General features: G+C 48.8%; 3 protein-coding genes across 3 annotated transcripts in view; 1 reads left to right on the top strand and 2 right to left on the bottom strand.

Moving 5' to 3' along the window:
* Positions 1 to 4,817: 4,817 nt before the first annotated feature.
* LOC135826735 (acidic leucine-rich nuclear phosphoprotein 32 family member B-like) lies at positions 4,818 to 5,234 on the bottom strand. Its single transcript, XM_065339336.1, has one exon. It carries the CDS (start codon positions 5,232 to 5,234, stop codon positions 4,818 to 4,820), a length of 417 nt encoding a protein of 138 aa, XP_065195408.1.
* An 890-nt stretch (positions 5,235 to 6,124) lies between these two features.
* LOC135825617 (uncharacterized) lies at positions 6,125 to 10,171 on the top strand. The gene is made up of 2 exons (XM_065338223.1): positions 6,125 to 6,281; positions 8,507 to 10,171. The coding sequence occupies exon 2, from the start codon at positions 8,603 to 8,605 to the stop codon at positions 9,575 to 9,577; it is 975 nt and encodes a 324-aa protein (XP_065194295.1). The 5' UTR covers positions 6,125 to 6,281; positions 8,507 to 8,602; the 3' UTR covers positions 9,578 to 10,171.
* The window catches only part of LOC135826734 (uncharacterized protein DDB_G0271670-like), a gene marked incomplete at its 5' end in the record, with an annotated part of 14,702 nt that continues 12,309 nt past the window's right edge, over positions 9,650 to 12,042 (bottom strand). The window contains one exon of the mRNA XM_065339335.1: positions 9,650 to 9,681. Coding sequence (XP_065195407.1) covers positions 9,650 to 9,681 — 32 coding nt within the window. The remainder of the gene's footprint in view (positions 9,682 to 12,042) is intronic.

Genomic DNA, 12,042 nt, shown 5'->3' with positions numbered 1-12,042 from the left:
CTCCCTGAGCACGTCAGCAAGAGCTTCATCGACAGTGAAGACTATTCTTCGACTCATGGCAAGAGCGAGAAAAAATTGTTGAGAAAGAAGCTCTCTCAAGAAAACAAGCGCAGCTTCAAACAAATGAATCTCAGCAACGCGAGGACCGATTTGCAAAATCTAAAGACTGGTGGAAAGCTTAGACCGTCAACCCCATTCTTGTGTCATCGACCTGCGCAAAATTGCGAAAACGCGCGAGATTATACAGAATCGCAGCGACTCAACTTCAAAATCCACGCAAAAAGCGCACGTCAAACTTTGAAGTGCTTTTTGACAGCTTCAAGTGCAAGTACGTTAGCCCCCTTTTCGCGTGCGCTGGCTATATGAATAGGCGGCGCGGAAACAATAACTTCAGTATAGCAATAAGCAGAATCAGCGAAGCGGACATTGGACATAGTAATCAACAAGAAAAAATATGGATAATAAAAAAGTTTCCCTGCTGAATGTCTCTAGAAAACTTGTTCAGGATATTGTATTATCCATATTTTTCTTGTTGATTACTATGTCCAATGTCCGCTTCGCTGGTTCTGCTTATTGCTATAATAAATACTGTATAATCATGGTACATGTAATGATGTGCCAGTACATGTACTTGTATGTACTGGGAACTCTCAGAACGAGCAAGACATCGCCGGCCGTATTACCAGTGAGTGCTAGCGAGTAGCGACGTATTCAAGCTCTGTATTGAGGTGCGTGCACTAGACCATTATACACGTACATGTACGTCCGGGCACGAGTACATCATGAATGTACCAGGCAGGACGATGACCTGTGCAGCTGTGCTGGCTCTGGCAACATTGCCATTGATGGACATCGACTAGCCTTTGGTGGATTATGCAGGTATAACGGATTTTGTCTAAAAATTCGTTGGAACGTTGCAAAGTGCAACAACTTTGAACAAGAGTGCAAGGGTACAATATAGCACCATCATTGGCATAATTCCAGCGTAATGTAGCACAATTACCGGCATCATTTGTGCATAATTTTGCGCTCCTGAATACAAGACTGACGGTACGAGAAGTCTAAGACAACTCCCCTAGAACAGAGAGGGTCAGAACCGATTCCAACACCCATACGTTTCAGATGATCGCAATCGACCCGGGCTCTACCAACCGTGGATGGTTGTAGAATGACACTGTTTCCGAACACGGTGTGCTCCACTTTGTTACATCAACCAACAACATGTGCATACATACAGTCATTATAAGTGTCAGGTCGTTGAATGTTTCAGTTTTCTGCCGATAAGTCAGTGTCTGGAGATATGTGGATTTTGTAGAAAGAAAAAAAAAAGTAACTGTCGCACTTTCTGACCGTATTGTCATCTACCGTAGTTACATGGATGGAAAGGTGCTCGTGACTCCCCGACCTTCGGACCCCATATCTCCCACCTCCGTGATGACATTAACAAGAATCTAGGTGCTTTTAGGCGAGACAGAGACAACCTGGACAGTAAGGCTCACCGAGCTTTCTATCTCGGTGTTTTACAGAGACTAACAGAGTAAATTAGAGTACGCCAGCACATCATATTATGTTCATTCATTACACGCTGCAGAATACGATAAGCTTTTAGGACTGAGCCGCCGAGCCGCTCGTATTGTATTTGCCTACCCTTCCCGTGCTGACGTTGAGCCCATTTTGCGTTGTCACAACCTCCACCCACTCAGCCTACGCCTCACTCTTTAAAAGCTATTCATTTTTACTTTTCAGTGCATCAGGTCCCTTGGCAGTCCCCTCATCTCCCAAATCGTCACGACCCGAAATGATGCTACCCACACTACCTCCCAAACCAGAGGCCAAACATTCAGTAGTCTCTTTCTCCCCCCATTCATGTCCCGGCCAGGCCTCTACAGTCTCTCATTTCTTGGTGCTGACCGCTTTAATGCACTACCCGCTATTATACGATCCCAACATGCCTTGCCTGCTTTTCGCGCTTGCTGCTCACAAGTTCTCCTTGGGCACCCTGTAAGAAGGCCATAGACTTGTTGGGTATACCCAAGTAAAATAATAAATACTTCTACTACAGTCAACTCCGCTTATAACGACACTCGGCGGGGCATCAGAAAAGTGTCGTTATTCGCGAAGTGTCGTTATATCCGAAGTCTCATTATATGTGTCACCATGGTCACAGTTGGATGGGACTTTGCTCCGGGCATGGACATTATGTCGTTATTCGCGAATTGTCGTTATATCCGCAGTCGTTATTAGCGAAGTTGACTGTAGTACATGTACTACAGTGATGGCAACTGAAATCCGACCCCCTTAGCGGTGCGTCCACGTTCTAGCGCGTCTCTGTTTTGTAGTTTTGCCATCCCGTGTTGCGTCTTTGCGATGCGAGCGCACCGCTCAGGGGTCGGATTTCAGTTGCCAGCGCTGTACTACTCGTATCTAACTGTCCATGTACAGTACAGATACCGGAGGGTGTACCCAGTGTGCTGACAGTGCTCAACACCGTGGCGGAGGCAGAGCGTAATACAGAACAGAACAACAAGGACAATCAAGGCTTGAAGTTTCATGCTCTCGCAATCATCAGGCAACAGTTGCGTTGCGTTGTTGCCTGGTGATTGGCACTGATTGCGTGAGCATGAAACTTCAAGTCGCAGCAAACAAGCCTTGATTGTCCTTGTTGTTCTGTTCTGTACAGTGCAGATATGTATCAAGAGAAAACGCATTTCAGCGCGACCATTGTCATTAGACTAAAGCCTGTCATGGAACTATTCCATTCCGCATTACATGTTCCCGCTCTAGAGTCGACCATCCGTGTTGACTGTTGCATAGTCACCGTAAGTGGGTATTGTACCAAAGTGATTCATCAACATGTACTTGTATTGATCAGACCGTCATGACGGCCATGATGGAGTATGGACAAGACCGTGAGACAAACCTTATACATGCAGAAGAACAGAGGACATTGGGTGATTCATTGCCCTTTTGCTGATTTCTTAGATTGAATAGAAGTAGGAGAGAGAGAGAGAGAGAGGGAGAGAGAGAGAGAGAGAGAGAGAGAGAGAGAGAGAGAGAGAGAGAGAGAGAGAGAGAGAGAGAGAGAGATAGCATGTGTCCCAGGCGAGTGCAGGTGTCAAGTGAGGAAAGGACTGGCCTGGCCATCTTGCTCCCCTCCGCATACACCAGACGCACACTGCATTCAGCTATTGAAAGAGGTGTGCCAAGAAATGCCATCTGCCAAGGGACGGCATCATCATAATCAACAAACCCCAGGCATTCTCAGGCCAAGATGGTCTATTCATTCCTGTTTACGCTGACTGGATATAGACAGCTTCAGGGCATGGTGTGTGTTCGTCAACAGGTGGACTCGGCTTGGAGATCAGGCAGCATACGTGCGCTCCGGTAGCCAGCGGCGATAACGCATTTCCCAAAACATTTAGGCCTATTGTTGCAGAATGCAATGGGCTCCACCCCCCGACTGCACTTCCCAGCACCTGTCATCAATCTCCACGTTTGAAAATTTGAAAACGTGATCTTCTGGCAGGGTTCCCAGCGCTGCGCTTGGCCCGCTCGTCACGAGGAGAGTGAGTACGAGTTGAAGTCAGTATGACAGGCATCACCTGCCAAGCTGTGTGCCGTTGTCTGACAGCGCCCGAGGAAGACCAGCACAGGCTGGTCCTGACTTACCTAAGTTAGTAGTGTACATGTAGTTGACAGCAGGACTCCAGGAGCTCAGGACATCACTCAACCTTTTTTCCACAGCTCCAAACAAGTGCACAGAGTGAGGCACGCCGAAAGGACTGGACAAGAATCCATTAAATTTTTGGATTCGCATCAGAATTACTTGACGTGAGCTGTGCCTGTAGGTTCCAGTTCGCAATGCTTAGGGCAAATAGAACAGAGCAGGGTTGCGAACTCGCTAGCCCTGATTCGGACAAAAGAAGTGCTGCTCCTTTTCGCTGGTCTGCAAACATGCTCACTAGACTAAAGTCTTAGATTCAATGGACCAATCCTCCAAGTACATGTACATCGCACACTGCACACTAACTACTTGCTCAGTGTGGGTGATAGGAGGGTATGTGATGTCTGTGCGAGGCCACAGGATGAATGGTATCGCCCATGCGCTAAACTTCAATGAAAAAATGAACACAAACCATAATGTATCCGTGGACGCGCAAGTCATAATAACAAGAGTACATAATGTTATGTACTCTTGATATTAATTTTAAAACACATGGGCTCATTTTTCGTGGCTTTTCTTCACGCCTGGTAGCAGCCACTTTAGGATAATTATTTTGACCGCAGCGCAAACCCATACACATGGCAATAAAGATATCAGTTATATTATTATCAGTAGTGTTGGCAACTGAAATCCGACCCCTGAGCGATGCGCTCACATCGCAAAGACCCAACACAGGATGGTAACACTACAAAATGGAGACCACTAGAGTGTGAATTCGCCGCTCGGGGGTCGGATTTCAGTTGCCAGCACTGTAGTATCAGTTTTTCACTGCACCTCCAACTCGTATCACACGAACAGTCCTCTGCTACACTACACACACAGTATCATGTGGAACTAAAATTAATGTACATTAGCTGAAAGAAAGTGCCTTCCGCTAACAAAGGGTGAGCACTAATTTTCACTGTTGGAAATCAAAGAAATAAAATGAGCAATACGCTAATACTGCCATACATGTACGTAGTCCTATTACAAATTGTCGTCCAACATTCAGTTGATACCAATGTCTGATTGTTACTGTGCAGCGCCACCATGGTGGTGAACGGCTGGACTTGTTCTCACTCTCGGTGCTTAGCCACACTGCTTTTGCCTCCGTCTAATCGTCGAACCCAAGGCTCTGGATCGCCTTCTCCACTTCCTCGTCGCTAAACTGCATGTCCTTCTCGTCCATCGCGGCAGCGTCACGGCCGCGATCATCCTCGTCGGCATCCGCGTCGTCCATATTGAGATCGAAGTCGCTGTCGCTTCGCGTTCTCTCCTGATCAGCGGAGTCTTGCTGGTCGTCTGCGTGCATTGCGATATAATTCTCCACCTCCTCGTCCTCCTCTTTCTGCTCGTCGGCAGTCAGCTGGTGCTCTGAGCCTTCCTCGAAGTCGAAGTTGGTCGCATCGCTGAACATCTGGTCGTACTCGTGCTCGCCGATTTGCTCTTCACCATCGTCGTCGTAGTTTGATGTAGCCGATACACACGACACCAGGGCAATGGCCGTCAGTGCTAGTAGGTGCCACTTCATTCTTGCTGGAGGGAGTGAGGCAAAGTATTCGGCGTGCAAACTGACTTCCGCGAGACCTCTCCAACAATGAGCCGGCACTGCGAAATCGAAGTGACTCTTCTCAGCGATTTCAGTGAGTCAAGGCTCACTCAGAAAATAGGATACTCAGCTGATCACGGTCCGGGACGATGCCTGGATATCAGCTATGACTCTGTGGGATACGATCTACAGGATGTTCGGGTGGAGGGGCGGGGCGGGGACACACGCAGCCACGTACGCCGCTGCAGCATTGTGACGAGAAGTCATAAATCGTAAGAGTGTGCAAAGCGGCTGCAGCAGCACTGGACGCCCATATGCAACAACAGTGCCCTACTCTTCGTGCCTTGACGCCTGACGGTTGTGAATGCAAACACAGACTACTTCTGTAGACTGTGGTCGCTATCGTCGCCAGACCATTGTCACCTGACACGCTCAGGCCTTTCCTAAAGAGGCTTTAGGGTACGGACGCGATCATGCAGAAAACCATGCGGTTCTCATATGGACATCACATGTCTCTCGTAAACAAAACCCAGAGCTAGAGATGTCGTTATACTCTACATGTCAAGTGGTTCTGGTTCAAATGTTTGAGCGCACGATCTCTATACCTCCTCTCGAGGTCCGCCCCCCAAACGTGGCCCAGGGCCAAGTCCTCACTTGTCCACATGGCAAGGGGAATAGTTAGGAAGTTTACGTGCTGGCGGTCTGGAGCCGCTGCATGGTTCACATGTCACTAGTCCTCGCTCGTCTCAGCCAGGGACTTCACTGCAAGCCAGAGTCTCCGGCACCCGTCTCTCGATCTCAGGGCAGGCAGCGTGCAGGCCCAGCCAGCTAGGTGAAGCAGCGAACGGCTTTGTAGGGCATTGATCAAATGCCTGGCGGAGAGCAGCGGGGTGAAATTTGCAGTGTAGACAGCGCAGGGCAGCCAGTCCTGCTCGCTAGAAAGAAGAGGCTTGGCGTTTCCCTTTAGTTGCTTGCTTTCTCCCACTGCTACCGGCAAGTGCAGTTCGACTTTTGCTGCTCCAATCTCAGGTAAGTTGTATAGCACTCTAGATCTCTGTGTTTTGCTCTCATGCCTCCGCTGAAGAGGGGGGGGGGGGGGGGCTGCTCGCTGGGCAACTACACTCTAACCGTAGGTCACGTTGGTTAGTTCTCCTTCTGCGTAAGTTCTAGCCTTGGCCTGTGATAACGTAAATTACAGGTACGGCGTTCGGTCCTTGCTGCGTCGAATCTACTTGCCAATACTTGTCAGTACATTGGTTGGCATTTTGCATTCCGGATAATTCGAAATGGAAGCAAGGAAAGTTGAAGTTCGAAGTAACGGTACTAGCCAGTATCCTGGAGAGTTGTGTGGACATTTCAAACTTTTTCCTATCCGTAAAGATGAGCTCAGGTGCGACAGAGTTTTTCCCAGGCCAAGTAATCTAGTTCCACCGTGTATTCCAGTCGTTTCCCAACTGTCCATAAGCCCTGTTTGATGGAGTTGACGTTCACCCCGCTAGTGTTATGCCCTCTGCTGTTCGACAGGGTTGGCAGCAGCGCACCATCCACGCCACACAGTGGCTAGCTAGGTAGGCTATATCTACCGTTGCACTGAGCACAAGCTGTGTGTCCTGCTGCATGTCACAAAACTGTCCAGTTTTTGAACGCCGGCTCAAAGCAACATGCCACCGGCTTCGGACTTCGATGCAGTCGAGAGTAGAAGTTGTGACTGAGGGGATTCCCCGCGGAGACTCCGTGCGCTTGCACATGACAACAATTAGGACTTAGAGTAGAGGTCTGGAGTCTAGCGTCTACTAAAATCTATCCTTACCTACACCGCTGCCCGAAGAAATCCCATCGCGAGAGTCAACTGACATAACCGTAGGTGGGCGCTGTATGCAGCCCCAGGTCCACCTGGGAATACAATGAAACTTGTCTAAGACGACCACCGCTCAAGGGATCTTCAAAATGTGGTCTCTGTTACCAGGTGGTCTCCTTATCCAGGGTCAATTAACTGGAAGTAGCATCCCTTGGTCCTGGTTCCAGTGGTCTTCTTTAACAGGTGGTCGCCTTATCCGAGTGGTCGCATTGACAGGTTTTACTGTATATGTACAGAGCTGTGGTAGATTACCGGTCCTGGCGGAGGATGTTAGGTAGCGAATTCACGCAGTGGCAGGTTTCGTTTCCCAATACCGTATCTGTTCCAAAGAGTGACCGAGAATACCGCCCCCTCCCAAAGCCAAGGGACTTTTGAGGTTGTGTTTTCCTTCGCTTCCTACACTTGGAAATCCCAATTGGTTTGGCGTACATGTACACAGGCGTGGAACGACGCAATGAAGAATTCTGTAGTAACTAGCTTGTATGAATGTGCGGGATTTGGTGGCCTGTCTCACTGGCCGGATAGTGGTGATGGGGGCCGCCCCCTAGCTTTCTGTTCGTCATGCAGTGTTTCAGTCCTACATACAGACGGTCTTATGATGATGTCACAGGACTGTGTGTTCATACACGCCGCTAATATTTTAAAAAAATAATTTTTTTATTACTATTGACAATTGGCGGCATACGCAATGTGTAGAAACAGAGGAGTCGGAAGGTATTTTAGTGTGGTACGGTCAGCCATCTGAACTGTACAATTTTACTGCTGGGGGGGGGGGGGGGGTGGCTGAGCCGAAAATTTTGGAAATTTGGAGCCCAAATCAGTGAATTTTATAAATATGCTTCACGGGGTACTTGGGGCAAATAGTGGTATTATTTATTATTATTATTATTATGAAATGACCCAAAGGAAATGTGCCTATCGAGGGGTTAATTTGATTGAAAGAACAGTAGATGTGTATGGTCAGTAGCGTGGTGACCGTACCGTGTGCGACACCCCTGAGAATGGATGCGATGCTGGAATAGTGTTCACCGGTATGCGGTTTCGTCTGATCGTTGGAGATGGGTTGTAACTTTGTGGGGCAAAGTACTGGTACGAGTATTGGTCCGACACTCAAACCTGCTCGCAAACTATGACTGCTTGCCACTCCACATACAGCATAGAGCTACGAGCAAAGACTAGTGCATTGTAGTGCATTGCGCTGGTGTTCGTTCTACGTTTGCGGCGATCTCATTCGAACAAACTCTACACTATCAGACTACAAGACCGTGATGCACGACTCGACTAGACTGTACGCGCACCGCATTGCTATGATAAACACGTGGGTGGCTGTGTGTGTGTATGTGTGTATGTGTGTGCGTGTGTGTGTGTTTACGCGTACCTGTACGTTCATGCTCAGGTTGCGCAACTCCCGCTAGGACGCAGTCAGCACGCTATCCTCTAGCCTGACACAGTCACGTGATCGGCAGACCGCGACCAACAACATTACGTCACCATGAAGTGGTTTCAATGGATCACATTCGCCCTGGTGACCCTGCTCATCATTGAACTGATGCTGGTACCGAACGAGACTTCGGCTTTTTGGGGCCGCCGCCGCCGCCGCCGATCCTCCCGGAGAAGACGTAGCTTTTTCCGCCGTATTGCCGAAGGTGTCCATAAGGTTGTCCGCAGTAAGCCATTCCGTATTGTCTCAGGCGTTGTGAGTACTGTCAGCGGTATAGTGGGTATTGGATGCTGCGCGGCCACTCCAATTCCGCCGATCGCACCCTTTGCCGCGGGATGCTGCGTAGGTACAAGAGTCATAGCAGGCGTTAGCTGCGGACTTAACACCTATCAAGCGGCCCACGATTACAAGGAGGGCAAGACTACGAACGCAGCCGTGGGTCTTGCCAGCGCGGGCAGCTCGTGCCTTGAGGCTACTACCGGCTCCGGTGCGTTGGGTCACGCGTACAAGGGAATAAAGGCCCTTGGCAAGAAGCGTCGTCGCAGATCAACTGAGGTGCAACAATGCCCGAAAGCAACTCACATCGCGTCGGACGCAGCCAAGCTGAAGATGCACATCTGTACTCTCCTTGAGCTGCGCACGGCATGCCGTAAGGTGCGCTCCACGAAGAGATATGATCTGCTGAATAAGGTCATTCGCAGCTCCAAGGCGGCCGTCTGGGGATTCGCCAAATTGATCCCGAACCGCTCGATGTTCCGCAGCCTTGCACTGAGCTCATGTAAACGTACTCGGATGCTACCTACTTGCCAGCCGTCTGTGCTCGAGGTTCGCGAATCCATGCGTCCGGTCATCGAGAGTCCAGGCTTCGATCCGGCGACCAATCCCTGCCGTCTCGTCAAGTCGACGAAGCCAACTCTGACGTCATCGCAGTGCCTGAAGCGAGAGATCTACGGTTTCTTTCACCTGACCAAGGTGCTAAAGAACATCCAGGTGGACATGGCACAGCTAGCGCCCACCATGGCATAGAGCAAGGCCAGGATGTTGATCAAGCGCCGCCGCCGCCCCAGCAGAACAGGTGGCGGTGAACACTCATTGAATTTAGTCCAAAGTAGACACGTATGTGCCACATGCTGAGGGCAGGTTAATGCACGCACGCATACGCACAAACACGCACGCACACATACACGCACGCACACATACACGCACGCACACAAACACGCACGTACACCCGAACGCACATCCACGTGCGAACGTAACTATGCAAACACACGCATCCCGTCACGCACACCCCCATACATGTGTACCCGCGCATACGGGTGCATGCACATTCATTCATACACGCCTACCCCACAGGCAAGCACATACTCTCCGGTCTGAACGCCCCCTCCTGATCTGCCCCTACCAATGTGTGTCCCACTGAAACTATGCCCAGAGTATTCCTTTGCTCTCTTCTCAGGCTTTTCTGTTCTCTTCGAATTTGATATCATTTTCAGGATGGAATCTCCTCGTCAGGTATATAGCTCACAATAGTTTGTAGACCTACTTTCAGTCTCTGCATCAATGCGGATTCATTACAATCGTTATAATTATTAAAATTTAATATTACAATAATAATCACAATCGTCATGGGTGCGATGAGAACTTAGTGGCTGAGCCAAGGAAAAAATCACATTGAAAACATGGGAAACAGTGGCGCACAACTTAGTTATGCGTTAGAGTCCATCAATAGACGAGATTTTGAACAGTCGGACTCTTTGGAATTTTTTATTGCGAGGAAAAGGACCAAGGACTACAAGTTGCGCTGTGTTGTCCACTAACACTGTCTATTACTTGACAAGCAGCTCATCCGATACTCCTTGGTCCTTTTCTTTGCAATAACATTTTCCTTGGCTCTCCATCCCAGTTCATCTTTGGAGTTGGCACTATAAGTCTATTATCCATGAACCTTTCAAGTTTTAGTTAGTTGAAACTTGGAAGGCCGTTGGTTAGCGCTATCGAGCAGAACTCAAGCTGACTTTCATGCCAAGGATTGTCTCAGTACTCCTGGTCAGTTTGGTGCTAAATTGTGCACGAGTCTGACTGTTCAGGATCGGGTCTAGTTGCCGGACTCAAACACACTAACTTCCGCCCAACTGTTTTCTGTGTTTTCAAGTTTAATCGTAATAATTATGGCAAAGAAATGGACCGAGGAACTAGGAGTTAAGCTACATGTATAATGGCCACTGACACCACCAGTTACTAAACAATCAGCTCGTGCGATAACATTGCACGACACTGACCAGCGATACTGACGTTCTACAGCAAACTGCCAGTGTTGGTTGTTTGTTTGAAGTTCTATTTTTACAGCGCAAACCAAACGGACATTGATGCCAAATAATTATTATGATGGCGATAGAATAAAAAAATGTGGCTCTGTACTCGAGAAAATGATAAAGTAGTCAATAGGAATTATACATGTACATGTATCCGGCAATTACAAGCCAAGTTCGAACAGAATTAACAATCAGAGAGAAATGGGAAAATGAGGACCGATACCAGAGGGAGGTACTATTCGGCTATCTCTTAATTTGCTGGCCAAAAATCCTATATATAGGATTTGAAAATGTGTGTCTTTTATGCCGTTGTTATTGGTCATCACGACCAATAATAACGGCATAATGGTTTTCATGGAAGTTGTAAATATGTTTGAGGCATGAAGAGGAGTGTGACTGCCACACTCCTCCTTGAGAACCACTACCCACGGCGCATTATACAATCAGCCATACAACACTCCGACACCGCACGGACAACCGCACGCATCCGAGAGCAGCCCCACCAGCAGACACCACATCGGAAGGGGAAACGACAGTACACGTCACTTGTCAAGGTACCGTACGTAAATGACCAGCTTGCAAGGAGGGTTCGTCAAGTGGTCAGGTCGTTTGATAGAGATGTGCGTGTGGTCTTTACGTCCGGTCGCTCACTAAAGGATATGTTGGTCTCGTCGTCATTCAGCAAGCCACAATGCCCCAGGACGGTACAGCGGCAGAGGGAGAAGAGGGGGCGGGGGCGGCCGGCTGAATGTCGTGCATGCGATGGTGGTCTGAAGCGTAATGTTTGTATGTCCCAAGATGTGGTGTACTCTATGAAATGTACCATCTGTCAAGAAGAATACGTCGGGGAAACAGAAAGGACAACACGCAAGAGGACTGAGGAGCACTACAGACAAGCCAAGAACGCGACATTGGGAAAGCCATGGGGAGACCATTATCGACAAAAGCAGCACACCTTCCCATCGTCACCGCAGTTCTCGCCATTTTCCCATCTACAAGTTCTCGCCAGCAAGCAACGGTCTTACGTTGACCGCAGAATCATGGAGGCACTATTTATGAGGAAGAGGAAGCCGGCAGTGAACAGTGACAATGGTTGGTGACTGTTGGGTGATGTGTAAATATATCTGTCATAATTTGTGCAAGAATTTGTGCACTGTGTATGTGTGTGTGTGTGTGTGG

Source organism: Sycon ciliatum, chromosome 10, assembly GCF_964019385.1.
Source record: "Sycon ciliatum chromosome 10, ocSycCili1.1, whole genome shotgun sequence".
NCBI lineage: Eukaryota > Metazoa > Porifera > Calcarea > Leucosolenida > Sycettidae > Sycon > Sycon ciliatum.
This window is presented reverse-complemented; position numbering and strand designations above follow the sequence as displayed.

Excerpts from the sequence above, each read along its gene's own strand:
- LOC135826735 (XM_065339336.1), bottom strand. The coding sequence starts at position 5,234 with ATGAAGTGGCACCTACTAGCACTGACGGCCATTGCCCTGGTGTCGTGT.
- LOC135825617 (XM_065338223.1), top strand. The coding sequence starts at position 8,603 with ATGAAGTGGTTTCAATGGATCACATTCGCCCTGGTGACCCTGCTCATC.